The sequence below is a fragment of the Onychomys torridus genome, chromosome 18, assembly GCF_903995425.1.
Source record: "Onychomys torridus chromosome 18, mOncTor1.1, whole genome shotgun sequence".
NCBI lineage: Eukaryota > Metazoa > Chordata > Mammalia > Rodentia > Cricetidae > Onychomys > Onychomys torridus.
The window spans coordinates 50328364-50355311 of NC_050460.1; the positions used below are offsets into that span (position 1 = coordinate 50328364).

A 26948-nucleotide genomic window follows, 5' to 3' on the forward strand; every position below is an offset into this window, starting at 1 on the left:
TCTCCTGGAGCTGAAGTTAGGAGAATTGTGAACAATCTGATATGGGTGCTGTGGACCTGAACTAATGTCCTCTGCAGAAACAATACGCTCTCAACTGCTGAGCCATCTCTTCTGCCCCAGATTCATAACATTTTGACCTATGGCAGCGGAGAGCTCAAATACTTAAGTTAAAAACATATCTTGTCCTGTTTTTCTACTTGTTTTCAGTGGAAAGGTTAGGGCAAGGTAGATTATAGTCTGCTGATACTGCATGTGTCTGCCACTGAGGAAGGGACCTTTAGTGAGCCAAACTCAATGTAGAATTTTGTACAAGGTGGAAATCTAGCCTATAGACAGTCATCACAGTTGATATAAAATGCTATTTTTCTAAATACTCATATATGCCATGTGCTCGAAATCTACACATACATTACATTTCTATCTATTTCATAATAAGGATTATGAACAATAAGGCTCAATCTAATGTTGAGAAATCAACACAATCACAGGCCTTCCCGTATTAGATGCCAGGGTATCTGATTGAGCTTGGGCCTCTTCCTTCAAGACCACATGTGCATCATCTACCTCCCTTTTAATTCCCCCCTCCCCTGTTCTCTTCGGAGGTCATCAATGATACTTTTTGAGCCCACTTGAGCAATTCAGAGTAATTCTGCCCCCTCTCAAATTCCTCCAACTTAATCAAATCTACAAACCTTTAAACATTGATGACATGTTTACGAGTTACGGGGTTATTTCCCTGGTTGTTGGAACTTCGGCACGTGGGTCTGTTTTTTTCATTACCATAACACAATATTCGAGGCAGACTAACTTTGGAGAAGAGAAGTTATTTCATACTTCTAGAGATTTAATTGTGAGTTGGGAGTTGCTTGCTTTGGTGTGGCTATTGTGACTTCCTCCTGGGGCATGGTAGACAGTGGCACAAGGACAAGGACTTTTGGGTGGCGTCAAGACGTCAGTGAGAGATTAGGTTCCACAACCCCTTCTGAGGACGCTCCTCTCCCTAGGCACTGCCTTATTAAGGATGTCATCAGCTTCTTCGTGTCTCGCTGGGGATCAAGAAGCCAGTATGGATCTTGGATGGACACTCTTAAACCATAGTCACGCCGTACCCATGTGCTCCACACAAGGTACTCAGAGTGCACTTGGCATCGAGTTGTTTTTAATCTATTATTTCCTCCTTTTCTCATTTTTATTCCCTTCTATTTTAATGTTTTGGTATTCCACATCTTCCATTCAACACAATCTCACATAGCCGGGTTTGCTCATTGCACGCCCATGGCACTCGTCAGAACCTCTCGTATTCCCAGGAGGTGAGTAGTTAGTGTGAGAACAGTCAGAACTTGGAGGAGCTCAAAGATCCAGCAGGAACAACTCATAGATAGATTTCTATGAATTTATTGGGGAGCCGGTAATACTTGGCTTCTCTCTTTTTGTTTGGCAGCCACTGATCAGCATTTCCTGTGACAACTGCTTAATTAGTGGTTGAAAACTGGGGGCATTCTGTGTCATTTTTTTTTTCATTTTCATTTATGATATGAATATGTCTATGAGCAGAGGCATCGGTGTTTTGTTATAATCCTCTACTACAGTTAAGAAAGAAACTGAGTTTATCGGAGTGGTCTAGTTTGTTAAATATGAAATTTGCCGGTGATTGCCAAGGTCTCTCATTTGAGCCCAGAGCTTTGAGACCAGCACAAGCAGTCACACAGTAGTGGGCCAGACTCCTGCCTTCTTCCATTAATTAAAAACCCTATATTGGGTTGGGGAATTTAGCTCAGTGGTAGAGCGCTTGCCTAGCAAGTGCAAGGCTCTGAGTTCGGTCCTCAGCTCCCTCCCCCCAAAAAGAGAAAAACCGGTAAATTTGCACCAGAAGTCATCAGTGACTTCCAAGATGCCACTAAGTCCTCTAACATGATACCTGCTTTTGTCTGCCCGTCCTTTAAAATTCTATGACTGTGCAGCTCTGGAAGACCCAACATCCTTCCCTGAAGCACATTTTTGTCACTCTGCCCATGTGGAAGAAAACACAACAGACAATGAAGAAGCCAGTCTCTATCTACTTCATTGGTGGTACCTTTCCTTGCTCATGGATGTCATCGAATCTTGAACTCGGAGTGCAGAGGAACAGAGAGGAGATAAACTCTAAGACATGCTCTCCATGGACCTAAACATCTGCTTCTGCTAATGTTGGAGGACTGTCACCACGCAAGTTTTCCTTAATAGACCAGATAGGGTTAGAGTCATCCCATCTGGTGCCTAATCTGAGGAAAGGTGGGGAGATGGTGGGATCGCCTCTCTACTTTTCTGGCCAAGACTGTGCCCGTCCCTTATCCTTCTAGGAGGCAGTGGAGTTACTTCAGGAGATGGAGAACTGTCAGGAGCCCCTGCCACAGCATCTCTATCTCTCTGAGCTTGTTCCCCACTCGGGATTCACGTCCAGCAGCTGCATGTGTCTGACTTATCCGAGAAGGGTCCCTGTCTCTCGGTAGAACATTTACTGCAAAACCTCCCTTATCCCATCTGTCACCTAATTGGTTAGTAAGGACTAATTTCGGGAGGACTGTGTCCTGTGTGATGCTGCAGGCTGTCACATGTTAAAGAAGTAGCAGATGACCCTCTCCTTGGGGAACATTCCTGTTGGGTTGCTTGGCTATATGAACCCACAGGAAACACTGAGAAATCTACAGGATGATGGATGTTTGTGTAACCAGAGCCAAAATTTAGCAAGAGGAGATCAGTCGAAATTAAGGGGGAACCCTTTGAGGCTGTGCTTAGTGAATGAGCCCAAATCCTCTGTTGGAAACAAATGCCCTGAGTGCAAGCTTGCTTCAATGGAGAAGTGAGGTTTGATGCTGGAGCAGAGAGAGCACAATGCAAAATCAGAAAAGACAAGCTGGGCTGATCCACCTGTGGGTTTCCTGATTTTATTTGGATGGCAACATGAGAACCCTACTCAAGGGAGCTTTGTCAAACAATCCATAGATTCCTAAATATGTGATTGATTAATGGCGCTCCCACCACCCAAATACCTTATTTTCTTATGCGGAAGGTCACCTGGCTTTCTTCTTTTTCATAATTATTTTACTGAGTCTGTCATGACCGGGAGTTTCTTTGAGCAGTTCCGGGTTCAGATGGGCTAAGTGGTTCAGCCGCTCTGCCCCACATGACTCACCTCAGTTCCAATGACAATTTCTTCTCTGGCTGAGTAGAACATAAACTCGTAGAGTCTATAGTGCTGGAATAAGCTGAAACACAAAGCAAACATGCAACAGGCATGAGAGAAGAGGAAATATCCGAAGGTGTGACTCAAAGGAAACAGGGATTGGCCAAGCCAGAGGTAGCCAACGGAGGTACAGAAATCCATCCCTCATTCTGAAGTAAGCTGCCTGGGAATGCTGGGTGGTTCAAGGTTTGCTTTCTGAGATGCTGACAGGACAGCACAGGATTTAGGAAAGTGTCAGCAGGTCGGTCTGTGACATGAGGGGTTGTGTGGGGGTGGATGCTCTAGGATAGAGAAGCAAGAGTGTGTTTCCTAGTTTAAAATGTAGCTACTACCCTCACCCCCCACACACACACACACACACACACACACACACACACACACACACACACCTAGGCAGCTGCACAGGTTCCACATCAGCTGTGCTTTGCTCTAGATCCTACTCAATCCTGGTATGAATGAGGCTGGGTTTCTATATCCATTATGCCACGCATTGCCAAAATGTCTCGAGATTAAATCGATCTCTAGAAACCCCAGAAAAAATGACTTGGCAAGGTCTAAAATTTGTTTTTTAAATGTCCAACTTTCCTGCAGAATGTGTGGTCACACATCAAAGGCTGGCATACGTTGTTTATGCGGATCATTTCTGTTCTTCTCACCTGAAAACTAGGTGGTCAGTGACCATGGACTACAAGAGCTCCAAGCCACAAGCTCTTGCAAAGAAATATTTCTAGTAAGTTAAGAGCTTGGCGATGTATCTTTGAGAGTTAAAAATGTTACTGAAGGGCTGACTTCTAATATCCTGTTTGTGATAATATTTGAATTTTTCTAATTCTCTTCCTGCTGGTTGGGAAAATTAATAGACTCATAATACAGCAAAACGCCTGAGAACAAAAAAAAAATGTCTTTGTGGTTCTCTTTCACTGTGGTGTCTTCTGCTATTTAAGAAAATTGATTTTCATATAACTGAGAAATTAACATTTGCAAGAATGTAGCTACAGAGCATGTGTAATAATGGCTTCTCCTGGATGCTGTAATGGATCAAAGTTTCAATTCATTTGAAATCAATGAAGAAATCCTCAGGCAGCTGGGCCCCTCTGAGTTACATTAGCAGTGGGGCTCCGTGGGAGCTCAGTCCATTAAAGAGTGGTGGCTGTGTGGGCCCAGTCAAGTTTCCTTTCTTCTCTGCAGCCATTGAATACTTGATTTACTCAACAGCATTCACAAGACTAACTTAGCTTTTGACATTGCTTTGATCCGTTGGCTGGAAAAACACACGAAGATTAGTGAAGTCTGATAAGTCACCGAAGCAAAAATAAATTCGGCTTCCCCCTGCTTTATATTGGTGACCTAGAGAGAACTGTAGGGTCAAGAACATCACACTGACAATAACTGATTTTGGCATCTAAAAAAAAAAAAAATCAAAGGCCATATTGGGGAACCAGCTTGTGATCCTGTAAATGAACTAGAAAAAAACCACAAAAACCCCCTACTTTGTCCGTCTTGTGCTTGACACGGAACATAGGGTAAACCGTTTCCACTCTGCAACATCATAATCTTTCAGTCTCTATGTCCTTGCTATAGAGAGATGGGGACATCCTATGTCTGCCAAGAGGGAACTCTTGAGCAGTGGAAACAGTATCCATGACTTGGATACGATGGTCAATTGGACCGCGACCAGGATGTGTACCCAGGGGAAGATGCCTAAGGGGACACTTCCTGAGGGACAGGCCAAGTTCCCTCCCTGTCTCTCTGCACCCTCCAGCTTTTCCAGGGGGCCAGTAAGTGCCTCATCTGGACATTAGATGACAGTTCAGCCATGGGAATGCATTTGCTATCTCTTCCATTGGACTTCGATCTGACTCAAGCTTCTAACTTTTGGGTCAGTCCTTGAAACAAGATGGAATGAAAATGGTCTGAGCTGTCTGGCCGGCGTCACACATTGTTTGGTGCAAAATGGGGGTGAGGCTAATTTTCTTACTGTGGGATATGTGTGTTTCTCAGGGAAGAAGAATACTCAATGAAAAGAGGGTAAACAACATTTGCATTTATAAGTGTATGTAATGTATATGTATATGTATTCTTGTTTAGATTGCATAAGCAGATAGGTCTCCCCTTCCCACCCATGTGCGTGTGTGTGTGTGTGTGTGTGTGTGTGTCTGTGTGTCTGTGTGTCTGTGTGTGTGTGTGAGTGTCTCTCTGTGTGTGTGTGTGTGTGTGTGAGAGAGAGAGAGAGAGAGAGAGAGAGAGAGAGAGAGAGAGTGTGTGTGTGTGTGTGTGTGTGTGTGTGTGTGTGTGTTAAGAGTGCATCAGCAGACAGCAGTAGTACTCCATGCTCGTGTGGAGAAGAAATCTGGTCGTAGTGTTTCCAGAGATACACCGTTTAGACTAAAGTGAAAGTATCTGAAGAAGTGTAATTTTATTGGCAAATTGAGTTTTCTATTGTATGACAATTTCCTCCTCTTAACTGCCACATCCCTTCCTAGAAGGAGAGTTTTACAAGACTTAGGCTGACAATAAGACTTATATGGCTGAGGAAATCCTGAAACCAAGGGCTCAAGAAGTCCAGAAAATGATGAGATTCGGAGGCCCCCTGTCATGTTCTGCAGGGAGCTCAAAGGATGTGGCTTCCATGATGTTATCCGTGCTGCTGCTGCTGGTGGGGTGGGGTTCAGCTGTCTTTGAGACACCCATGCTCCCAGAAGTAATTCTAATAGACTCATTATTTCACTAAGCTAGACTTGGGAAGAATTATTTCTTTGGTTTGTCTGTCTGTCTGTCCTCTGGGGGTAAATTTGTTCATGCCTCTCCATGAATAGTCATGAAATGCACATGCCATGGGCCATGGGCGGAAAAACTTCATCTCTAAGGTTGAGTATGGCTTTCAGTGATTGGATCAGCAGACTATCAGGGCTAAAGTAAAACATACACCTCTTTGGATAGTTTAGTTATGCTTCATATTTATAAAACTTAATACTCGTTGGAATGAATATATTGTGTAATTTCACTGCCACTAAATTTCTACTTGTGAACCCTGAGGGATTCTGAACAGTTATAAAGGCTCACACTGTTTTATACACCCTCATTATCAATTCCAGATATCCTAATCACTGACACGTTATCCTTTGTGCAATAACCATATTTAAATGCATAGCTACTCTACAATCACAATGTGGAGATTTAACAGCATTACATCTGGATTTTCTGTATTTAACTAATCTCTTTAAATATTCTTTTTAGTGGGAGAGCTAAGATTGGGCATGAGGAGCTGTTAAGATGTACATTGATGAACATTGCCTGGAGAGATGAGTTGAGACAGGGAAGGGAGCTTGTCCCTCACCTTCAGGAAAGGGACATGGTGGCATGTGTGGACGCTTTGATGCTATGGTTAGCTATGGGACCCCATTTGCATTATAAACCTGGGCTTAGGGTTCAGCTGTAAAATTCCACCCTGCCCGAGCAGACGAGCATCAGTAGATAAAGATGGGAGCCAGAACAAGTGTACCTGGTTGACTTCCCCTGCCCAGGGCATCTCAGGCCCTAAGGGGCAGAAGGATCTTAGGGCACAGATTTTCACATGCTTGCTCATGCACACATGCGTGTGTGTGTGTGTGTGTGTGTGTGTGTGTGTGTGTGTGAACACGTGTGTTCTGGAATATGGCCTCTCTTGTTCACTACCGCACAGGCCAGGCCGGCAGCTCCAGGAGACTCCTCCACCATCTCCTATCTCCTTATGTGTCCGTCCAGGCTTACAGACACTCCTGGCTTTTTGTGGGCTCAAAAAATCTGAACTTGGGTCCTCTGGCTTCTGCAGGAAGTTCCACATTGCCATCATCTACCCAGCCCTGAGGGACAGGTTTCTGTCCATTTCCTCCTCTTCCCCCAGTGGAGGAACTTCTCTGGCTCTAAAAGCTATGGAGACTTGTATGGCTTTCATGTTTTCTACTAAAAAAAAACCACGTTGTGTTAGATGCTATCTTATAAAAAGTACTGGATCATATGCCATTATTAAGCTACCCCAGAAATCAGTATATAAGCTTTATCATATTAAACACACTAACATTTACAAAGCTGCCAGACAACAACCGGGATCTTTGTCAAGTGAGTCTCGAACCTGTGTAGGACATCGGTGGCCCTCTGCGTGGAAGGATGCTAACTATAATGTTGGGCAGTAGTGGAGACACAGTTGAAAGCAAGAGCAAAGAGACTGTGCAGAGAAACGTAGTTGGGAAGAGGCAGATTTTCACCTACTGGTGTCTCAGGATTTGTCACAAATATCTCTTTGGAGATAGGCATGCCTCTCACACACACATTGTGACAGGCTCCATAAAGCAGATTTTAGGCTGGGAGATGGCTCAGCACTTGATCTGCACATCTGAAGACCAAAATTCAGGTCCCTGGCACCCATATAAATGATGGGTAGGCATGGTGGACCACCACAAATCCCATTGCTCAGGAGGTGGAGACAGGAACATGCTGAATCAGAGGGCTCTGGGTTCAAGTGAGAGATTCTGTCTCAATAAATGAAGTGGGGAGCAACTGAGGAAAATACTTGAGGTCAGCTTTGAGCCTCCAAATACATTTGCAAACATGTGTGTCCTTATACACATGTGTGCCCCTATACAAGCAAACACGTGTGCACACTGCACATACACAGGCAAAAAAATGAGACAGATTTCTTCCTAAGTGATGAAGAGCCGCTGATATAAACATACTTCCACTCCATCCACAATTACTTTCTAAGTAGAAAGAAAGATTTAATAACGAGTTAAACTGGCCATTAGTTCAAAATATCTTAGGGTATTTAATAAACTTGATGAAGTATGTGACTCTCTTCATTTTTTTTTTTTTTCTGTACCAGGGTTGAGCATATAATCCCATGATTGGTAGGGACAAACACCTTACGAAGGAGTTACAGTCCTAATCCTTTTAGACAAGGTCTCACTAATTTGCTTAGCCTGACCTTGAACTCATGCTGTTGTGCTTTAGCTTCCTCTCCTAGGGATTACAGGCCTCTGCCATAAGGATTTACAGCTCTTTCATTGCAAACACAAATCATGCACAATCAACTTGTGAGTGGGAAATGAATGTTACTCTTTAAAGTGTTAATGTGGCTCCTTGGATGGACCAGCTACCTAAAATATAGATCCCGTATAACCAGTTTCAATTCTCTTCACACAAGGCTGTTGGTTACAGACTCGGAAGAAAGGGAGTCCCCGGTAGTGATGACAGGCCAGAGGCAATCACAGTGTCACTCAGGAATCATCTTTACGAATGCAGAGTGAGACATGTGCTCGACTCCTCGCTTTCCTTTGTTAGATGGAAAACTGGAGTAGTCTCTACTTTGAAAAAAGTTAACTTTGTGCTCATGCAGGTGTGTGGGTACATCTCTGCTACTGCCATGAGTCAAGGAGCAGCTTGGAGGAGCCAGCTGATGCTTTCCGTTCACTATGTGGGTCCCAGGGATAGGACGCAGATCATCAGAGCTTGGCAGCGAGCACCTTTCTCACTGAGCCATTTCTGCAGCAACTGCTCATTGAGTAGTTGTACAAATTCTATAGCTGTCTGAAGTTATCTTTAATGAGTGTTTTCTAGAAGACACAGAATGGAGGAGAAATGAATACAAGTCCTACCTGATTTTCAGGTAATCAGTGATGGCGTTGGCTTCTTTGACATCAAAGACGTGCGACTCCGCATTCTTCCGTGAATGGTTAGGTCCGATCTCCGCCATCACTTCCCCAAGCCACTTGATGCTGTCCTCTAAGGACATGTGGAGTGCTGAAAACAAAGCCAGGAAGCCTTTCTGTTATCTTGATAGCTGTTGTCGGGGGGGGGGGGGGGGGGGGCAATAGTCCAAGATGTCCTAAATCTGCCCAAATGTCCCTTGCCCAGCGTTTGTGGAGAGAGAAGGTGAAGCCCTTGTTTCTTTACAACAAGTTAACAATTGCTTTTTGCACGAATTAATAGTGGTTGGTCTACCCATCATGATGACCATTTATGTGCATGGTTGGCTGGACAGTTTTGGTTTCTATTTTCAAAAGCAAAACCACAAATATCTATTTAAACACTACTTTTAAATAGAAAGGAAAATGTTAAAGCAGATTTTTAAGGGAAAAGAGAAGGGACTATAAAAATTAGAGGAGAGGTGGAGAGGAGACCCAGATCATGGGTTCAGCCACTGTTGACATCAGTACTGAACTTGGGTGGGGAAGGCCAGTGAGTAGAGTCCCCCTGTTTCTTGGCTATAACTGGGTGTTATCATGTGAAAACTTGGCTGGAAGATTTTTAATAGGAGTCAACTACAGGGATTTTCAAATTCTCCGTATTTAGTTTTCCATTTTATTTATTTCATCTCTCTATATATCACATGGTTTCTGTGTAGGTAAGAGTAAGAGTTCAGAGAATTGGTTCTCTCCTTCCACCTGTGGGTTGCCAAGGACTGAACTCCGGTCATCAGACTTGGTGGCAGGTGCCTTTACCTGCTGGGTCATCTCATTAGCCCTTTAAATATCTATAGTGAAAATAGGAATTTTTGTATAAAATAATCACCATCACTGAAGCCTTCAAAGCTATATGATCTGTTTGTCAAACATTTGCCTTTGAGAGACTGTCAAACCCGGATGGAGATGACACAACTTCCTCACCGCGACCCACAGTGAGCAGCTTGGAGGTTCTAGAAGATTCTCTGAAAGCTACATATAGACAACAACAAAACACACGTGCACACAACAAAGCATCATTTCTCCACACACTATGTCCTATGACACGTGTCCACTTGAAAATGAAACTTAAATATTCATGACTTCAGATTTAATTCTATGGTGTCTTTGGTAAAAAAAAAAAATACGTCTATTGTCCTTTTAGATTGGTTGACTGTGTTTGTTTTTTCTGTGGCAGGTGGAATAACATCTCTGTGCTCTCTCCCCTCCTGCCTTGGAGACTGGAGATAGGCAACTGGAGTATCCAGAAAGTCTTTCCTGACACTGGTGGGTAGGCATGCACATGGGACAGAGGTGGCTGGAGGCAGAGTTGAGAGGTCATGGACAAATGTGTCTGGGCCGGGTGTCAGGAGAGGTGCCGCTCAGCTACGGTGCCTGGCTGAGGGCTTGAGGGGATTCTTCACAAAGGCTGCAGCTCGGAGCTGAAGACCTCTCAGGAAGCTGTCAGTAAAGATCCTATTTCCTGTGCTAGCATGGAGTGTTGTAGGATGGGGATGGAGACAAAGAAAAACTATGAGAATATACACTGAGAGCTGGTTCGGCTACATCTAGAGCAGCGGAGTCAGGCACCTACCCCCCCCCCCACCCGCCTCAGAAACGCACAGGATGTCAAAATCACTAATGTAATTTTTAGGAAGACATTACAATCATCAGCTTATAATTACTTTGTTCAAATTTTCTATCTGTAGCAATTAGAAAGAAATGGAAAGTAATTGAACCCCACTGAGCTCTGGGTGGAGCCCTTTAAAACGCAGTACTTGGAAATGACTAGGGGTAGTTCTTATGCAATCATGCCCTCCTACAGGTCATGATTATTGTGTGAGTCACACACAACTGCAGGTCAAGGGCCCTTTGTTTGTCATCTCAGGTAAAACACATTCCGACTGTACATTTCTCTTTTCACAACAAACCTTAAAAAATAACCCCACAGTTGGAGGGGATTTGGGAAGAAAAGATGTGTATGATGAGAACAGCTCATAATAAATCAAAAAAAAAAAAATCAAACTCATTAATTGGAGATACTGAAAAAAAAAAGTTTATTTAGATGATTGGTTTGAATTCTGGATGGAGCTCTGGCTATCAAACACAGAATGCATCTATCTGCTTGTAAGCCTGTTGCTTGTGCTGACCGGTGGCTGACTCTTTCGAACTGTGTTTGTGGAGTCTCCTGCCTTACTAGAGATGACTGCTTTGAAAGTTACAGTGTTACCCTTTCTCCCAGCTGACTGAAGTCCCACAAATGGCGTGACCAGACTGAGAGGGAGTAAACCAAACTCCCTCTGGGAAAGCGAGGTGAGGCAGGAGACTCTAGATTTGTAACTAGTTTGAAAACTTGGGGTGGGATCAGGTAAAGGCCCTTGCTGGCTGGGTCAGCAGTCTCATCAGTTTGTCTCTTGAAGAGAACTCCTGCATCCAAGACGCTGCTGCTAGTGGAGCAGGCAAAGAGGAAAGGCATAGGAGTCCCTGGACAGCCAGTCTCTCTGTGTGTTCTTTTGAGTTGATGATTCCTGCGCCATTTCAGCATGTATCAGTTTGTATTCTACTATGAATGTGCTGTTTCCAAGGTATACCACATTTTTTATCTAGAACACCTGTACTATTTCTACTGAGAACCAGCTTCAAGCATATTCCACGTGTGCTATTCGTAATGTGTGGTGCTTTCTGGCCCTTTACATATGTGCCCTTCCTAGCACGTACCCATTTCTGGTCTTTAACATATGTGCCTTCCTAGTGTTTACCCGCATCCCTTTACATATGTGTCTTTCCTTTCATGGACCTGTTTCTAGTTCATAATCCATGAACTATATAGTGCTGTTCTTAGCATGTATCATTTCTCATCTATCACAAGTGCACTGGTTTCTAGCATTCTACTGTGTGTCTATTGTATTGTGTTTCTATTGTAATTTCTTTGTTGTTTACTCGAAGTTTTGCCCTGTGCCAGCCATGTGGGATGTGGCATCAGGACAGACCCTTGTTTGCTGAAGTTGACCTCATGTCAACTTCAGGAATTAACCGAATCCCTCAGAATCTTATTTCTCTCTCTCTCTCTCTCTCTCTCTCTCTGAATAATAATGCATAAATTATTTGCTGTGGTCTACTTTTCGGGGAATGCTGACAAAAAAAAAATCTAACTTGTTGAATAAACGTGACTTTGTTTTTGCAGAAATATTTTCTGCCTTCAGCGGGTACAAACCACAAAAGCAAAAGCATGCTCTTTAGATAAGTTTCCAAACTGTACTTCGTATCTTTGAGATGATCCAGTGTGATTGGAGGTGGGCTATATGCAGAAAGGCTTGTAGACACGCAACACAGGTTTGGGGCAAGGATCAGGTCAGAAACCCAGACATCCAAACGTGGGTGTCCCATGGGCTGGGCCGCTTGACAACCATGAACCTGGGCTGTGATCCGTGGCTGGAGCTGTGGTGTAGTGTGGCATGATGACCTCATGTTCAGGACCCCATGTTCCCTTGGTTTATCTGTAAACATCCTTTACCCCCTTGCTGTGTAAACCAGCTGAAGCTGTGCTCTTGGTCCACAGTCTAATTCCATCGAGCAGCCTGAGAAGGTGTTGTTTTCTTACCAGATGAATACATGAGCTTATCTACTTCCCTCACATACACGTCCACTCTCTGCTGACTTAGATGCATGGAGCCTGCCCAAGGATCAGAAGTGCAGGTTTGAACTTATCCCAATCATACAAAGCTCCACTGGAGGCCACCTGGAGGCTGGGAGGTGTGGGAAAGGTGTAAAACAGAAATGTTCTCTCAAATTCGGACTGTGAAGCTCTTGAAAGTGCTCACCTTCAGCTCTTCTTCCATGGTGAACACTCTGCTCAGAAGTTGCGAGGCTTAGGACAGCTGCATCAAGCAGCCTTTGAAACTTTAATTTTCGTAGGACTGATGGTTTCAAGTTTTGCCTTATACGCAGTTCTGGCCTGAAACGGTTTCCTCCAGCCCCTGCTGTTCACACCCCAGTTTCCCCATCCTCCCCAGAAGATTTTTTTTTTTTAATTAAGACCCATTCTTACTGTGTGTTAGGTTCACCCTAGACTCCCCTCCCCACCCCCCACCTCCCAGATCCCAAGCACTAGGATTCTATTGTGTGCCTCCATGCCTGGCTTCACAGACCATTCATATTTTTTTCCTGTATTCTTCTGCTTTCCTGTATGCATATGAATAAAAACATACACTCTGGTTTTTTATCTTTTATAAACAAAGTGCATAGTTCCTCATGTTCTTTTACTCTGCTAATGTGCAGTCTTGTCATCCAATATGCAGAATGCTTTATCATTTCCCCTTTAGATTACTATGCGTTCTGCATTTAAGATAGATTAACTAATATTTGGGTTTCAGCATAGCTTCAGATATACAGAAAATTGCAAATATATCAGGGTGTACTAAGATACTTGGAGTGTGATTGGTACAGGGAATACTAACTAGAATAACTTTGGCGAATCAACAAAGAGAACCTTAGTCTTACTGAGAATTCTTTGAGGATTTACCATTCAGTGAGAAATGAGCTGTCTCTGTTGTATCCAGGAAACAAACCTCCAGTTCTTATTAAAGGAATCACAATGAGGCCAGCATCTTGGCTTTTGAATATTAATTTATACAGACTGCATCCCCCTCCCCTTTAAAACCACAGAGGGGGCCTGGACTTACTTTGAAGATTGTGCAGTAACATGTCCAGCAAAGTCATGAATTTTGAATGTTGGTCAATAGAAAAGTCCATGCCTTTGGCCCAAAAGAACCCGGACACGTAGTAGTCTAGGAGAATGGCATCTCTTAAACAAGTCTGGAGATTTTTAAAATTCAGAAATACACTCATTTTTCTGTAACGAAAAGGAAAAATGCAGACGTTAGATGGGGTTAAGTACCGAACAGTTTCTGAGGGGTTTTGAAAACAACGAGTTTCATGAAAATTCTAGAGTGCTTCTCACCTTAAAGTATTCAGTCACCTCAGAATCCACAAGGAGAAAGGGGAAGGGGAGGAGTGGAGGAAGGAGAAGAAGGGCAGAGGTGGATGGGAGGGTGCTCTTCCCTGCTCCCCCATTCGCTTTTTTCTCTGTCTCCACTTCTTATACCTTCTATACCTGGTATTTTTTCCTCCCGAAATTCTAAATGCAATACCCCCTTCTTTTTTGTGTGACAGTACCTCATGCTCAGGCTAGTCTGGAACTTGCTGTGCAGCAAAGATGACCTTGAGCTCCTGATCCTCCTGCCTCAGTCAAATTGCTTTTACTAGGATTAGAGACAGGCATGCCAAGTGGGTGCCCTTCCTACCAATTCGGTCGCCTCCTCTCTAGCCAGGACCTTGCCGCTACAACTCAACCTACTGATTGTTTGATCCATTTCTGAAAACAGATGGTTAAATATTCTGTCCTTTTCTCTCTGCAGAGACGACAACCTGGGTATGTTTCATCGGCTTTCTGTCAGGTACATTTAATTTTTTTTTCAAACATTCTTCCTTCCCTGAGTTTGTTTCTTGTTCCTTCTTCTCTCTCAGGATGGGGTAAGCAGTGGCTCCTTCCCTGAGCTCCTGTTAGACCTTTATTCTTCTACACTTTTCTTCTAATGCTTCTCGCCTTTTTTTCCCCCATCATCCCTTCTTCCAGCTCTTCTAAGTGTGTTCTGTGCTGCTATTGCTTGTTGCTCTGTAAGTTATAAAAACTCTGTGAGACAACATTTGCCTGTGTCTTCTGTGTATTCCTACTCACATCTTTCTGGTGGTGGGTGCCTTTGTCCTGTTCCTGTCCTGTTCTCTGTCACTGCCTCTGCAGGCATAGTCCTCACGTGTTAGTTATGTTTGAACCACTGCTTGCGGGAAATGAACTGGGTGTGGAGAACTCGCCTACAACACACACTATTCGATGCTTCCTGGGTCCTTAGATCAACTAGTAGATACTTCCTGTGCCGTGATGAAAATCTGGTTGGTGCTTCCTATGTCCCGATAACCAACTCATAGGCATTTCCTGTGTGGAGTTACTTTCTGTCAATTCTTTAAACATTCATTTCTGTTTTCATTAGTGAGATTAAAAAAGGGGGAAATAGAGACTCATTTTACCAATGGTCTGTAATACAGGTATGTGCACCCTGTTCCTGCACACCCAGGTCCTACACTACAAATGGGGACTCATGGCATAGGGTTTTCTCCTCCAGGAAGTGTCCTGCACCTTTCCTTCCTCCTAAAACCTGTTGCTGTGTGTGTATCTCCCTCAAACTGTCGATCTGTGATAATTGTGGGGCTCACCTCCAAAGCTGATGGTTTGGGCCATCGGCATTTTCTGGTTTTGACAAAGGTTTAACTGATTTTCCCTGTTGCTTATATGTGATTTCTTGGGACGAGTTGGGAGATGGTATGTGTGGCAAATTCACTCTACCGTCTTCAAAAGGGGAGCCCTTGTCCCTCACCACATTCAAATGAGTGATAATGAAAACCAGTTCAGACATTTAAGTGTTTCTTGATGTATGTGCAACGATCAATGTCCACCTCAAAGGCAGCCCTATCAGGAGAAACCACAAACCCTACATGAGGGCTGATGGTTTTTGTTGTTTGGTTTTTCGAGACAGGGTTTCTCGGTTTAGTTTTGGTGTCTGTCCTGGATTTCGCTCTGTAGACCAGGCTGACCTCAAACTCACAGAGATCCTCCTGGCTCTGCCTCCCAAGTGCTGGGATTAAAGGCGTGCGCCACCGTTGCCCAGCTGGTCTGATGATTTTTAAGCAACCATTTCATCTCCCTTCCCTTCTCATCATGGCGCACGATGCTGTTGAGCCTATGAAATTGATCTAAGAGAAGGGCTTTTCTGTAGGCACCTTATTACTTTATTCATTCACAAGGACAAGTTAGCTTTGCCTCCATTGTACAAAAGGCAAACAGAGTGAAGAAGTAGCTTCAATTGCTATTGGCAGCCATCTTGTAATATTTATCTAAAATGTCACATACCAGGAGACTTAGAGACAGGTTGGCTTCATAATATTTTGATGGTGACGTTATATATACTATATACCTGTTTATATATATTTATATGTGTGTGCATACATACAGTATTTATGTATCTGCATCCATTTGAAAATTTTTAACGTGTTAGTATGTATGTGTGTAGAGGCCAGAGGACAACTTGCCAGCTTGCCCTGAGATCCACCGTCTGCCTCTCAGTGCTGGGATTACAGACAGCCACCATGACTGCCCAGCTTTAACATGGTTGCCAGGGCTTCTAATTCCAGTCACCATGCCTGCATGGTAAGTACTTGGTACACTTAGCCATCCCTCCAACCCTATTGGTTGCTTTTATAAATGATTTTCTAAGAACTTTTTCTGTAACAAGAACTATTGACCCTTTATATTTGGCATACAGTTTGACTGCATTCTGAAGTTCAATTTTATTTTTGTGAAAGGAAGAAATTGGGTTACTCTCCCCACATGCACATACTTTTTTTTTTTTTTTTACCAGAATGTTCTAGAATAGTTGTTCTAGTTTATAATTATCCTGTTTGCCTTTATTTTAATTTCAAATGAATCTTGTGCTTACTGCCAGTTTTTTTTTAAATTTTATTATTTTTGTTTTCTAGATCACAGTTCTCTTTGGCAGTTTTCTTGTTATTGCTATGTTAGATGCATCAATGAATTGATTAATCTGTCCTGAGATAATGGGTCAATTTTTCAATTAAACCACAGGACACTGAGTTTTTTTGAGTTCTTTATATAAAAATGTCCTAAGCAATCCCAGCTAGAATTTGACTCTGAAACCACATTCTTTCTATGAACCAGATTTTAATGACTTGGCTGTTCCTCAGAGAGCTGCTGTCCATTCCTGACAGGGAACTGTGAGAGGCCTGCCTGCTCATTGTCCCTGGGTCACTTTATACTGGACCGGAATGACATGTTTGAGGTTTCACTCCACCGAAACAAGAAAATCCAAGCATGTGCTACATGAAGTTTCATCCTTTTCCGGTTCGTTATGGTAGATGTGTCACCTAATACCCTCCATCCTGTTAATACACATGCCCTGGTATGAGTCTCCTTACGTTTATCTTCTGTTGTCCCTGACTTCATTTCCAGTGAAGCAGATTCCACATGAACTTAATTCTTTATGCTTGGAGTCTTCTTTTAGCTTGAAGAGTTCCTTTATGGACATATCTCACGAGCTCTCTAATCCCTTGGTTTGCGGAGTCGATTTAGCCTCTAATCGTGAGTTTGGGGTAACGTTTCTCTCATTTCTGCTGATTTTTCTTTAAACTTTCTCTTCCTCTGCCATCTGCATTCTGCGTACTCCTAAGTAAATATTTGACCTGAACACCTGTACTTGGTATTTGTTTTCTATTTCTGTTTTTTCAATGCTTGTGTTTGAATGAACTCAACAACTTTTTCAAGCATATTTTGGTGAGGGCTCTCCGACCTCCCTCCACCCCAGCTTCGACGGGCACTCTCCCTTCCCCCCTTCCCCTGGGACCATTGGACTCTCAACCTTGACTGACCCCCAGGGCTTAGTACTGACAGTATCTATTCTTCCCCAGTCATTTCACTCCGAAGGATGTGATACAGGGAATCATTCAGAGCAAGACCGGGCCCTAGCTGGAACATAGTTTCTGTGTCCTCTACTGGTCAGTTTGGTCATAAAGAAGGATGGCACAAGACAGAGAGAGGGGCAGGGGAGGAGAGGGGAGGAGAGGAGAGAAGAGGAGAGGAGAGGAGGAGAGGAGAAGAGAAGAAGAAGAGAAGAACAGAAGAGAGCACCACAGCTGTAGCGTGGGCTGATGCACACACACCAAGGGAAAGGAACTTGGTGGCATCTCAGGACATTGTGACATGGTGAGAGGTGATGGAGCTGTTGACTCTCCAGGGGAGGCCTTTCCCTTTCTGAGGAGTAGATGGGGGTAGGGTGGGGAGCAGGAGGATGGGAGGGAGAGGGAACTATGATTGGTAGATAAAATGAATTAAAAAAATAAATTAACTAATAAAAAAAGAAAATGATAAAAAAAAAAGAGCATCAGCAAAACTATCTGTCATTCCCTTCACGCCCTAGAACTTGGAATGCCTTCCCCTTCTGAAGTGCGTCAGCATGCAGAAACTAACTCTGCAGACCAGTTAAAGAGCTCAGAGAGGTTTGCCTACAGAAGGTTATTAGAAGGCATCTTGACAGACCTGGTGTGGGGCACAACTCAAAGCCTAGCACTTGAGAAGCTGAGGCAGGGGTGTTCCCTTGAGCTTGAGGCCAGCCTCAGTGACAAGAGCTGGACTCAGTTTCCAAAAGCACAATCAAACAAAACCAAGGCTCAGTATTGACTTCCGTGTTTATAAAGTTCTTTGTAACTAGCCTCTACCATTTTTCAAGATTTTAAAAATTCTTTTTTCATTTTTACTTTATTTGTATGGGTGTTTTGCCTGCATGTGTGTCTGGGCACTATTTGTGTATCTGGTGCCTGAGGGAGGCTGGAAGATGGCATCTGATCCCCTGGGACTAGAGTACAGGCGGTTGTTGTCAGCCATGTGGTGATGGGAGTCAAACTCAGGTCCTCTGCAAAAGCAGTCCGTGCTCTTAACCACTGAGCCACTTCTGCAGATTTCTCCTGTCTCTTTAAAATGAATTTTTGGGGTAGATTTTGTAAGTACTGCTGAGTTGCATATACATAAAATATTATTGATAGCATACATTAGAAAGTCATGAAAAGAACACCAGGCATGTGAAATCTATTTCAAAATGTATTTTGAATAATCCCTCATGTTTCTTAGATTGCCTGTTGGTATAGAGGAAAAATTCATAATTGTGAAATGTAGGGAAATATGATGATTTGTTGTAATTTATTTAAGTAGGTTTATAGCTCTTCAAACTGCATGATCTGGGACACTATTTTGGTCACTCGGGAGAGGGTAATTAAATTATACTACTCTCTTTTTGAAAAATATATAACCATCACTTACAATAATGCTGTTTTAAATTGAAAATGATTGCAAATACATGTAGATTATTGTTACAGGAATTATATTTTAAAACACAGGAAAATTTCAAGAAGATGGCTCCTAAAATCGTAACACTGTCCTACTGTCCTAAAATTCGACATGGGATCTTTTCATGTGATCATTTGGATCGCTGAGGACGTCGACCTGCTTTTGACACAGCTGTTTCCTCTGTGGCTACGTTTTGTGTTGTGCTCTGTTTGCTCTCTTTGTGTCTTTGTGTGTGGCCAGGTATCCCTGGCTGTTCTGGATGTGCTTGGAAACCAGGCTGGCTGTGAACTGGTGGCGAGTCTACGCTCGCATCCCCGGCTGTATTGCTTTGCCCAGGCTGTCTCTGACTGCTGTGACACCAGCTGTGTCCTGTGCTTTGGTCCACATACACCCTCCCGGTGCTTAAAAGTATCTTCTGAATTTGAATACTTAACAACGAAGGACAGTCAATAATTGAAAAAAAAAAATGTGTTCTATAAGGTAGGGTACATAACCACAGCACAAGTAATGATATAGTAAAAATGCATGATTCTGGAAACTAACATTTTATTTAGTATTAATGACTATTAAATACTAGATGTTTGGTATTTTTAATGTTGACATTTTACTTACTAGTCATTACAAGTCAATTGGAAGCTGGATTAAGTATCTGTCACTTGCATTGTATTGCTCTCACTCAGTACTGACTATTGCTTTGCATGACAAAGATCATTTTCATATAGGGACCTGCAAATGGGAAAAGCATTTTGCATAAAATCACTATGTATATTATTAACACCATGAGTGGCTACTTTAAATTAATTATTAAAATTGTTTGGACTTACTTGTTTACCCTTTGTGTGTATGGTTGTGTGTGTGTGTGTGTGTGTGTGTGTGTGTGTGTGTCTGTACAGCATAGCATAATACAGAGGACAGAAAACAACTTCCTGGGTTCATTCTGCTATGTAGGTCAGGGCTCACAGTCAGGCATTTGGATTCATCTGTGACATGCACATTTTTTCCCTTCAATCCTTACACTAAGAATCAGAATTCCCGATAAATATCTATTTCTATAGAGATGGTAAAAGGTATTATGAGAAATCATTTAGAATGGGTGGGAGGGCTGGAGGGATAGCTCAGCCATTAAAGGCTAGGCTCACAACCAAAAATAGAATGGGTGGGAATTTTTAATTCTCTGACTCCCAGGAAGCTCCAGACAGCCGACAGTTGGGCCCAGTCACTGCCATCACTTCCCAGCAGACTCTGCAAACATTGGAGGTAAAGTACATCTTGGGAAAAAGCTGTCAGTGTTATTTGATGATGAAGGCTCCTTATGAGCCTTCTCAGATTCCTCGCCCATCCAGGACATTTGTCACAGCTCCTTCTCAGTAGTAAATCACTTCAATGCCATAGGACTTGTAAGATCTGTCTGTGGTCACCACTGACAGAGTCATTGTCTGTGTGTTCATTATGCTCTGTGCCATCTTGCTTGTGTCCTGAGTACTGGCTTGCAAGGACCAGACTTCACGGCCCGGGTCCTCGAATCACACCAGCCCAAAGCTACTCTCCATAGCCAAGCAGGTTTCCACTTCAAGGTGCTTCAAGGTGCTATAACGTGTTTTAAATTGTGGGTGATGACTAAAACATCTTCTTCTTTAAAGGATTCATTTTTTGTTAATTTGTGTGTGTGTGTGTGTGTGTGTGTGTGTGTCTGTCTGTCTGTCTGTCTGTCTATGTGGGGGTTATGTGCAAATGAGTCAGGTGCTCACAGGGGCCAGAAAGAATGTTGTATCCTCTGGAGCTAGAGTTGTAGGTAGTTAGTTGTAAACTTCCCAGTGTGGGTGCAGGGAACAGAACTCGAGTCCTCCACAAGAGCAGTACATGTTCTTAGCCTTTAAGCCACCTTTGTAGCCGCTTGTAGACATCTTTAAGGAAACCATATTGACTGACCTAGCTGGCTAACAGTCTAAATACATGACGTGCCCTTGTACTGTACACCCATGACAGCATGATGTTAGTATTATTGTGACAAATCCAGTCCTACCTACATTTTAAAACAACACATGCCGTAAGAGTCTAGAGTTTAGCATAATCTTCTTTTAAAAATAAATATCACTGGTAAATGGCTAGCATGCAGAATTTTCAAAATCATAACTGTGCTGAAAGGTTTGATGTCAACTTGACACAAGCTAGAGTCATCTGAGAGGAGGGACCTCAATTAAGAAAATGCCTCCATCAGATCGGGCTGCAGGCATGTCTATGGGGAATATTCTTAAAATTATTGATGGGGTAGGGCCCCGTCCATGGTAGGTGGGGCCACCCCTGGGCGAGGGGTGGTCCTAGGTTATATAAGAAAGCAGGCTGAGCAAGACACGGTGAGCAACCAGTAAACAACACTCCTCATGGTTCTGCATCAGCTCCTGCCTCCAGGTTCCTGCCCTGTGTGAGTTCCTGTCCCGACTTCCTTTAATGATGAACAGTGATGTGGAAGTGTAAGCCAAATAAACACTTTTCTCCCCAACTTGCTTTCTTCTTGTGTCATGGTGCTTTTTTTTTGTTTTTAATTTTTTCCTTTGGTTTTTAGAGACAAAATTTCCCTGTGTAGCCCTAGCTGTCCTGCAACTCAATTTGTAGACCAGGCTGGCCTCGAACTCACAAAATTTCACCTGTGTCTGCCTCTGAGTGTTGGGATTAAAGGTGTGTGCCACCACCACCTGGCTTCATCATGGTGTTTGATCCAGCCATAGTAACTCAAAGGAAGACGAGAACCTAATAGATATGAATGTTATTAACGTATTGGTTATATTATATTAATATAATTAGTGTTACACAAGGTTGTCTTTTGGATTACTGGGCATGTTGTTGACGGCTTTGTGAATGGAAGGGAAGAAACACAGAAGAGGATACAGGGTCGACACAGGTGGGTCTTGGTCAACATTAACAGCTAGAGTCCCAGTGCATGCCACTCACCAGGAAAAGCTGCTGAGCTGTGCAAAAAGTCAATTCTCTTTGCATTTGTGCTCATGTGTGTGTGTGTGCTTGTGTGTGTGTGTGTGTGTATTCGCAATATTTGACATATTTTAGTGAACACTAACACATAGTTTGACATAAAAACTTAAAATGTGTAAATAATGCACCATGATCACTTTGCAATAAAGGCCTAGAACTGATCTAGACTTGACTGAGATTGTGAAGTCCTTACTCTTGAATTCCATCCACATTTGGTTCTTCCAGCAGGTCAGTGATCTGGTCAACTGAGAGAAAATCTGGAGACAGAATCTTTTCATTCTCCTGGAATTCAGTATTTTTCTGTTAAAAACAAAACAAAACAAAACAAAACAGAATGAGTTATTTTGCATTTTCACTCCATGATACAAGGCCCTTAGTTGTGTTTCTTCCCTGTTGTTATGTGGTGGTGGCTCTCTGCTGAGAAGTCACACAGTTAGACGGTCTATCCTTGGGCATGTGCAGACCTCAGGGCTGCTTTACAACTCAGCAAACCCTGACTGTCTACACATTTCCCCTTGAATGGCAGGCTCAAGAGAGGGTAAATGCAAGGAGAGCCTCGCTCGCCCCATGGAGCTGAACATCGAGTCCTTAATTTACTCATCCTAGATTAAAAGTGCAGCATTAGTATAACAATCTAATATTACGTTATAAACACGGAACAGTTAATGATTGTGTTAGCTTTGAAATTCTCCATTAGAAGGCAGCGGGGCTGGTGCTGCGGCTCAGTGGGTGAGGTGCTTGTGTAGCAAAGGTGAGTACATGAGTGAGCCTGGTTGAGACAGGAGTGGTGGTGGAGGTGATCAGAGCACATTGCATGCGTTATGAAATTCTCAAACAACAGAAAGGAATATTTCAAAGACAAAAAGCACATGACACATGAGCTGGAATAAGTGGGGCATTCAGTCTCTAAGCAAAGACAAGGACCGGGATGTGAATGGAAGGGGTGAGTGAGTGGCCGGCCTTTTAACCAGAGCTCTGGGTGAACAATTCCCAGCAGTGCCCAGGATGGGCACCAGGAATGAGATGGAGTCAGGCAAGCTGTGTGCACTGCAGCATGTCGTGGGAGGTCCCAAACTTAAGAAGACAATAAATAACTTCCTGAAAGCTCACAAAGTAGAACTACTGTGTGTGGAATCACAGACGTTTTAGACCCTGGCGAGTGGAGGAAGAGTGAGCTGTGGAGCTTTCTGTCACCAGTACAAGTGATGGGGATGCATGAAGTTTCTGCGTAGCTAAGTGGCAGGATACAGTTGTAAGCTGTGGCAGATGAGGGAAAACGGGGGACATGAAGTGATGTCAAGGAAGGGACTAAAGAAAACAGACTCCTAAAACACAGTTTTGATGGAGAGTTGGGAGTCTCAGAAACAGATGATACAGGGCCTTTCTCAGTGACACACGCCCTCTTTCCACAGTAGACTTGACAGAGGGATGTGCAGAGCAAAGTGCAAATACTTAAAAGTTAGAACGGCAGTCGGGAAGGTCAAGTTTCAAGATGTTGGTTATTGGACAAGACTGTCCCAGTCCACAATTGGAAGAGAAAGGTTGTGACTCAAGAGGGAAGAGGGGATGAGATGGAGGGAGCTGCAGAGACCAAAGCCTGTCGGGAATGGGGGGGGGGGCACAGGTGAATGCATTTCGATTCACCAAACCGGGATTGAGCTATTCCCATGATGGGATCCGAAAAGGAAGAAGACCAATATCCAAGCTGCATCACAATTACCATGTCCTTTCCTCCTCTCTCAAGATAGCCTGGAGCCCACTATAGAGCAGAGGGTGACCTGGAATTTCTGACCCTCTGCTTCTGTTGCCTGATGCTGGGATTACAAGGGTGAACCACCAATGGTTAGTTTATATGGTGCTGGAGATCAAGACCAGGCCTTCCTGCCTGCTACACAGCACTTCACTCACTGAGCTATAGTACTGGCCCCCTACCTCCTAATGGCAAATGTCAAAGCTAACACAATCACCATTGGTTCGTATAACCTAATATTAGATTGGCTGGTGTAGCATGAATCTTAGAAGGTCTTATTAATAAAATCAAACCCAAAAGCCAGATATTGGGGTGAACACTGGAAGATCAGAGAAGCAGAACAAGCCACAGCTTCCTTACCTCACCCATTTCTCAGCTGATCCTGTTTCCTCAGACTGGAAGCCTCTGAGTCCTCATACGAATGAATCTCAGCTGAACTGCTGCTCAAAAGCTTAACCAGGTCTAGTTCCTGGTCCTCATGCCTTATATACCTTTCTGCTTTCTGCCATCACTTCCTACTTCCTGGGATTAAAGGCGTGAGTCACCATGCCTGGCTGTTTCCAGTGTGGCTTTGAACTTACAGAGATCCAGATGGATCTCTGCCTTTGGAATGCTAGGATTAAAAGCATGAGTGCCACCATTTTCTGGTCTCTGTATCTAGTGGCTGTTCTGTTCTCTGACCTCAGATAAGTTTATTAGGGTACACAATATTTTGGGGAACACAATATCACCACAGGCTGGTGATATAGGAGTTAATATAGGTTGAGTAAATTAAACTCAACTAGGTCATATGATTGATTGGATCTGATATTTTAACGAGTATGATATTCTTTGCACATGCTGACTTCTCAGATACTTCTAAACCCATTCATATTGGTTAAAATATTAAGGCAACTCCATGTAGCTGAAAGGGAGGTTTATTTTGTGGGGTAACTTACAGGTGAAGGGAGAGGTAACAGGGTCTGGGAAAGGTGTAGTGCAGTCCAGTGGTGTTCTCTGAAGAACTCTGCTTTGTCTACCTACAGCGTCCAGGGTCCAGGAACCAAGAGAGCCCTGGCATCCAGATCTCGGGTCTTTAGGGATCCTCTCTCGGCTTTGCCTCGTAGGTGTGACAGTTAACCAAAGCCTCAAAGCGGGTAGTATTTCCAGGTCAAAGCTGGAACAGCTACCCCACTACACATTCATGTGGATGAGTTTGTGTAAAAGACAGTATTTTAGTCAGACACATGGTGTTATGTTTGCTTATGTGTGTTTTGACTACACACATCCTTTATTAGCACTAAGTTTTCTTAGGTTCTGAGACACACTCCTGTCTTCCTTTCTCCTTGGAATTTGCAAACTCCGAGGAGTCCACATGGGTTACTAAGGGACTGCTGAGTTTCATTTTCATCCCACGATGGTGTGGTTGCTTGAAGAGTGTTGAACTGAGAATTTAGGGGAATTGCTGATAAGGTCATGGTTGGACTGTTGATTAATTTTATAACTTAGGCCAACTCATTTGGTCTCAAATTTGGATTCAGATGTAAAAAAAAAAAATCATTTTCTGTGTTTGAATACTCACAGGACTGCCACAATGAGTCAGAGCAAGAAAGAAGTACATGAAAAGTGAGTGATACCGACATACAGATCAATTTACTTGACGAGAAAAATTCTGGGTAGAAAAAAAAAATTAGGTCACACAGAACTATATGAAGGTGAGTCCAATAATATCAATGCTTTGACAGTCAGCACTCTATCAATGATGACCGATTTCAGTGCCATTGTTTCTGGTAAAATTTGGGGGTTTAAGATGGTCATCACTCAGCAGAGTTTGCCTCTTTTATTGGTTTTAGTGTTAGGAATAACAGCATTAAAAAGTACTTATTTCTGCAACGATTTTAAATGAAGCCTCCTTCCTCTCCTCCCTTCTTTTTTCTTTTTTTTTTGTCTTTGTACTGCCTTGCATTAGAAAGAGTATTAGGTGATTAAAAACCTTTGGTCTTTCAGTACATACATTCTGATCTCTACAGCCTACAGATCCAATAGTAACTCATAAACAGGCTAAAATTGCCCACTTGTTTCTATGGCTTTCTGTGTCATCCTGTCTCCAGCTTGGCAGCTCTACAATGCTACGCTGTGCTGTGGACTCACTTTATCCCACCTCCTGCTGGAATTTAGTATCTGTTCTACAAACAGCATTGTAAGCCACCTATTATTTACCAGATAGTCTTTTGTCTGATTTCTCGTCCTCCAATGTCATCTAAACACTCCACATGTGTAAACATGTCTTCTTCCTAGAACACGGGCTTTTAGGAACATGTCTGCACCCATTGCTGGTAGTGCATCCTATCGGAGAGCCTCTAAAACGCTTCATTAAAGGAAAGACAACCCAGTTATTGGATTAGGAAAGAGAGCTTTCCCAGTCAGAAGAAACACGAGCTTGTCTAAAAATGCCAGGTTTAGGAAGCTTTCTCCCTCAAGCCTAAAAATAAATGAACTAAGGAGCAGTATTGTATTAAACCATATCAGAGTCTGAGGCAAAAGGAAAATTGGGAATATTGACGCTCTTTTTATTTTAAAATCTGATCCATCCCAACATTTCTTGCACCAGCTTTGATTTTACCAGCATGGTTCACTTAAGCATCACTTCTGTGGATTGACAAGGTAGTGTGGCACATCTTAGATGCTGAGCTGGACAGGGCCTCCCACCCCCTCATCGTGATCTGCCTACGGGGCTCCGAAACCAATTATTTTTAAAAGAAAGTAAGTAATTAGAGGAAAAACAAATGAAATAAAGAGGTAGCTTTTTAAAAATATGGGTAAGAAGGCAACTCTCTGGTAAGTATGATTAAAGAATAAAGGAAGTGAATGGCTGCCACAGTGGCTGGAAAACATTAGAAAATACAAGGATATGATGGATGGTTTCCTAGGAAAATGTAAATTGTTAGAACTTAGCAGAAATAAAAGAGAAGACTGATCTGACCAAATATGTGATATTATCCTTGAAATTCTACATATAATACAAATCTAGGTTAAACATTTTAGGCTATTTAGAGTTCAGTTTTTGTTTTTGTTTTTGGCTGGACAGATGGCACACACCTTTAATCCTAGCACTTTCATGGCAGAGGCAGGTGGATCTCCATGAGTTCCAGACCAGACTGGACTATGGAGTGTATTCCAGGACAGCCAGAGGTGCTACCCAGAGAAACCCTGTCTTGAAAAACCATGCCCTCCCCCAACCAAAAAAAAAAAGAAAGAAAAAAAAGTTCAGTTTTTTTTTTTGTTTTGTTTTGTTTTGTTTTTTTTTTAAAACTGCACATCTAGGACATACATAGAAGAACACAG

General features: G+C 43.0%; 1 protein-coding gene and 1 long non-coding RNA gene across 4 annotated transcripts in view; one reads left to right on the top strand and one right to left on the bottom strand.

The window, feature by feature from the left end:
• The window catches only part of LOC118570063, a 54508-nt gene extending 38334 nt beyond the window's left edge, over window positions 1-16174 (top strand). The window contains exons 2-3 of the long non-coding RNA XR_004943118.1: window positions 14337-14375; window positions 16044-16174. This is a non-coding gene — a long non-coding RNA (uncharacterized LOC118570063). The remainder of the gene's footprint in view (window positions 1-14336; window positions 14376-16043) is intronic.
• The window catches only part of Cabcoco1 (ciliary associated calcium binding coiled-coil 1), a 102865-nt gene that overhangs the window by 71561 nt on the left and 4356 nt on the right, over window positions 1-26948 (bottom strand). For all 3 annotated transcript variants that reach the window (XR_004943117.1, XM_036168433.1, XM_036168434.1), the window contains exons 2-5: window positions 22068-22174; window positions 13602-13771; window positions 8854-8998; window positions 3173-3245 (exon numbers count right to left, since the gene is read on the bottom strand). Coding sequence is in view for 2 of the 3 variants with exons in the window: in XM_036168433.1 (XP_036024326.1) it covers window positions 3173-3245; window positions 8854-8998; window positions 13602-13771; window positions 22068-22174 (495 nt within the window). In the remaining variant the exon portion in view is untranslated. The remainder of the gene's footprint in view (window positions 1-3172; window positions 3246-8853; window positions 8999-13601; window positions 13772-22067; window positions 22175-26948) is intronic.